This window comes from Aulonocara sp. 'chitande type north' Nkhata Bay, linkage group LG23 (genome assembly GCF_057382095.1).
Source record: "Aulonocara sp. 'chitande type north' Nkhata Bay isolate Kocher_YH1m ecotype deep benthic linkage group LG23, A_spYH_male_GT1.1, whole genome shotgun sequence".
Taxonomy (NCBI): domain Eukaryota; kingdom Metazoa; phylum Chordata; class Actinopteri; order Cichliformes; family Cichlidae; genus Aulonocara; species Aulonocara sp. 'chitande type north' Nkhata Bay.
The window spans coordinates 46,538,589-46,543,575 of record NC_141365.1 but is presented as its reverse complement, the minus strand read 5'-3'; the positions used below and the strand labels follow the sequence as shown (position 1 = coordinate 46,543,575).

Here is a 4,987-nt window from a genome sequence, read left to right as displayed (position 1 = left end):
GTACATATATATAAACATTTTGCATCTTACAATATAAAGCCTGGATCCTGCACATATTGCACTTTGAACTTGAACTGTGTTGTCTGTTTATTGGAGATTGTACTACTTGAATTCATTATCCTGGTGATATAACACATTAATTCTCCATTTGGAATCAATATAGTATATAATACAGTATCTGTCTATCCATCTATATAGCTATTGAATTGAACTGGAGTGAATGGAAGAGAATTAAATAATGGATTTCATGTTCATGTTTATCTATGTTGTAACAGTGGCGACTTGAGACATCTGTTTGGCACTATATGAAGAGAATTAAATAAAATTTAAATAAAAATGATATTAACTGTATTTATACATTTTATATTTTTGGATGAGACACTGTCAGTGTGCTGTTATATAACTCAGTATTTTTAAGGCCTGACTGGTGGCATTGGTGCCCATTGCTTTACTGTGCTGTTGGATGTGTATGTGGGCTATCCCTTGTACCTGACATTTGATTGGGCATCACTGTGTTGCTATGGTATGATCCTGGTAGTTGTTGTTAATAAAACAATAACAAATTCAAATTCAAACATTGCTGCATTCTTCTGTCACTGAGGATTCCAAACCTGCACTCAGTCTCCTCATTACTTTGGTATTGAACAGACAAACTTTGGAGCTCCTGCAAACTTTATTCACAAACTGCAAATATTTTACACAAATCTGCGACTGACAACAAGCACAGAGACTTCAAACAATCACTGAAGTAAGGACTGAAAGATTTACTTTAAAACAATAATGATTAAGACCTTTTTCGTAAGGTTGTTTTCCCTTGATTGCCAGCTGTTACTGTTTTTATCTTCATATCTTTCATATTTGTCCACCTAAACAATGCTTTAATGATACAGTTTGAGAAGTGTGATATGAATTTATCCAACTGACTTGAAAATGAAACTGACAACTGTCCTGTAATCTTACACAGAGAAACCAAATCCTGCGTCTTTGCCTTGACAGACGCCTAAAATGGCTCGAGCTGTGGTAAGTTACCTTTCACTGTGTCTGTTTCTAAACATTAAATCGTGTGAATTTTTAAAGAAAAATCCAACAACAACAATAATAATATGTAACAGAGCAAAACGTCAGATGACTTAAATGTTCCTCTGCAACACAAAGTCAAAGTCTGCCTCCTCCACAGGCAAAGGAGAAGCTCCCACGCTCACCCAGTGCAGACCGTTGTGCTCTGGACAATGAAGTTCCCGCTTTCATGTTCCGACCTATCAGTGCACCTGCATGTGAGCTCCTAAGTCCACCACCTGCTGATGCCAGCTTTCAGTCGAAGGACACAGACAAGATCATGCATCCAGATTTGAAAAACGATCATTCATCCCTGGATGATGAAGTGATGTTTTTCATGTGTCCTAGCGATGTTCCTCTGCCTCCGAGACCTCCACCCACTGCAGAGTTAGGTCTCTGCAGAAAGCGCAGGTATTCTACTGCTTTTTCTGTTAATGATGAAGAGGAACATTTGATGCCCAAACGCATGAGGCTGATGAGTTCTGATGTACCAGTTTCTTCAAATCCTCCACCTGCTGATGCCAGCTTTCATGCAAAGGACACAGACAAGATCATGCATCCAGATTTGAAAAACGATCGTTCATCCCTGGATGATGACGTGATGTTTTTCATGTGTCCTACTGATGTTCCTCTGCCTCCGAGACCTCCACCCACTGCCGAGTTAGGTCTCTGCAGAAAGCGCAGATATTCTACTGCTTTTTCTGTGGAGGATGAAGAGGAACATTTGATGCCCAAACGCATGAGACTGATGAGTTCTGATGTACCAGTTTCTTCAAATCCTCCACCTGCTGATGCCAGCTTTCATGCAAAGGACACAGACAAGATCATTAATCCAGATTTGAAAAACGATCGTTCATCCCTGGATGGTGAAGTTACATTTTTCATGTGTCCTAGCGATGTTCCTCTTCCTCCGAGACCTCCACCCACTGCAGAGGTAGGTCTCTGCAGAAAGCGCAGATATTCTACTGCTTTTTCTGTTAATGATGAAGAGGAACATTTGATGCCCAAACGCATGAGGCTGATGAGTTGGGATGTCTCTAAGTCTCCAGCTGCTGAGAAGGAGTATGTTTGCTTTACGTGTCCTGAAGACAAGAGGTCTGAGTTACCTCTCAGCTCCCTCCAAGGCCATCCACCATCACAGGTCAATAATAATGACACTGACCAGTGTACCATTCTGCTGCCTCCTGAAATCCCAGTACCTCCAAGTCCTGCCCCTGTTGGAGTTCTAGAAACTGTTGATTTTCCTTTTGTTGATAATTAAATACGTGTTTGTGGTAATAAATACATTTTTGAGCAAATACATGTTGAGATGATTCGGTTGCTTATGATGGTTATAATTATCCAAACAGTATTATTCCTAAGAAGATCTTTACTTTTTATACTTATTTTCTCCATGACCTATTTCGATGTCTATTTTGAAGATCCACTCATATCATGACAGTATGCTTATTCTCAGTAGAGTGTATAGCCACATCTGAAGAAAGAATCAATTAAAGTCACTCATTAACAACTTACCACATACGCCGGAGCTGAATTCAAGATGTAAGCAGACGTTTCACAGATATCTTGGTTGTCTTTCCATTTCCTACACTAACAGTATCCTGAGAATTGGCTTATAGAGCTGATATAAAGGTGAAATTTGATGACTTAATCGAAGCATCATCAGCTTAAATGCAAATGAATCCACTGTACTTGAGGTAACCTAACACTGACCATGAACGCCACAATCACTGTGCGCCAGTCCAACACAGTGCTTTACTGTGAACTCACCACAGTACTGCAAACTAAAGTGTTTATCTTCCAGTCCAATCCAATCCATCTTTATTGAGAAAGCACTTTAAAAAACCCAGGACAAAACCAAAGTGCTGTACAGTAAATGAGTTAAGAACAATAGAATAAAACATAACAGTAAAAAAATAAAACACATAATACATAAAAAATTTAAACAGCCCTATATTTCAAAACAAGATAAAACAGCAAAAATAAACTAAAAAACTCAAACTAAAAACCAACATCTTACAAGGTGTCAAAGGTCAGGGTGAAGAGATGAGTTTTCAGGAGTGATTTAAGAACAGGCAGAGAAGAAGCCTGTCTAATCTCTAAAGGCAGATCGTGTCACAGTTTCAGAGATGCTGCAGCAAAAGCACGATGTCCTCTAAGTTTACGCTCAGTCCTGGGAACATTCAGGAACAGCTGATCAGCTGACCTGAGACAGCGGGTGGGTTTATAAGACTGTGGCAGCTCAGAGAGTTAAGATGCAGCTAGGTCATGGAGAGCTTTAAGAGACATTAATACCAATAAGCTGCTAACATGATGTTGTATTTTATTTACATGTCTGTTTTAGCACTTTAACATTTGCATCTGTCTAACTGGCTAACCATGCAAGACTATTGCAAGCATTGCTCTGTAATAGTGCGACATTTTGGACCCCAGGAGGTCCTTCTGTATCTGCACGATGTTTGACCTGCAGTCTTTATAGCCGCCTATGTATATTCTTTTAAACCTTTTTATTGTTTTTAAATGATAGTTACGGACCAAATGTTAAACTATATAGTTGAATATATAGTTAAAGTGTTTCTCTAGATACAGAGAAAGGTTTTACATCAAAAGGTCATCTGTCTGCATATAAAACAGAAGCTTTCATGCAGATGCACTTCCTGTTTAGAGACTTTGAGGTTTAGGTAGTGACGGGGGTGATTTACTGAGCGTGTAAGTTTTCCTCCTGTCAACACACTCTACAATGCCGCCCACATGCCACTCCTGTCCAGTCTTGAAAGCAAAACATGTATGTATAGTATAAAATGGTGAAATGCTGATTTCCATGTTTCAATTGAATCACTTGATTGTAATCAATTGATTGCAGAGACTTTTGTCAAGACCCAATAGAATCAGAAGTCCCGTGAACATGCACTAATAAAAGCTGCAGTTGTAATAGGGGATAAAGTAGTGTGCACAATGTGTGTTTGGATAAGATGTCAGTAATGCATTCACATTAAAATCACAGGGTTTCTTTCTTTTTCTTATTTTTCTTACATATCATGTAAAAAAACACTCCTGCAACATTTTTTCTCTGCCACAGATTTAGGAGCGGAAGAGTCCAGCATTTCAACACTTATGCAAATGTTAGTTTATTTGATAGGTGCATCAGTAGTAATTATTTAAATTAGAGTTTTCAGCAGTGTTGTTGTATTTACAGCAAAGTGCCTGCAAAGTGTAAAAACTAATTAACTGATGATACTAGACCCTTAAAAGAGATAAACACCACTAGTCAAGTCATAATGGCTACTTACAAATACATAAGCACTCAACACAACCCACACAGTGATCTAATGCACAAAAACAAAGGAGACTTAAACTGGCTGAATCAATTACTGTAAAGAAAACATGGAGGAAGGCTTCCTGTGGTGTCTGGCTGCAGTATAGGTCATAAACCTGCCTCCTGCATTACAGCAGACAGGTCAGGGGTCAAATGAAAAGCAAAATGTTTACCTCAGATTAGGGATGCACCGATACCACTTTTTTGGAAACGAGTACGAGTACGAGTACTTGCATTTCAGTACTCGCCGATACCGAGTACTTAATAAAAACATGATTTAAATTTACAGGTAACAGCTTTAGTCCTATAATTTAACAACAAACAAACAAGGGACTGGTTTGGAATTAAGAACATTTATTTAAAATAAAAGCATGTTGTATGCAACATATTACAGAATAAATAATTATAAAAAAAATGTAAACAGTGACAGTGCAACTCAAGTATTGTTTTCAGTTTATTGTAAACTCTGCCGCTTTGGACAACACAAGGGGCATTAATAAACATCTTTGCCATTTAGTGCACAATATGTGAATAAACTAACAACATCCACTGACATAGAACTGTGGCAGTCAGTGCAGCTGAGGTAGGTATTAACATCAAGTCTAAGATGACTCA

General features: G+C 38.4%; 1 protein-coding gene across 1 annotated transcript; it reads left to right on the top strand.

Annotated features, from left to right (window-relative positions):
• Nucleotides 1-1,005: 1,005 nt before the first annotated feature.
• Nucleotides 1,006-2,317, top strand: LOC147302805 (uncharacterized). The gene is made up of 2 exons (XM_086284486.1): nucleotides 1,006-1,020; nucleotides 1,178-2,317. The coding sequence occupies exons 1-2, from the start codon at nucleotides 1,006-1,008 to the stop codon at nucleotides 2,315-2,317; spliced, it is 1,155 nt and encodes a 384-aa protein (XP_086140612.1).
• Nucleotides 2,318-4,987: the final 2,670 nt, after the last annotated feature.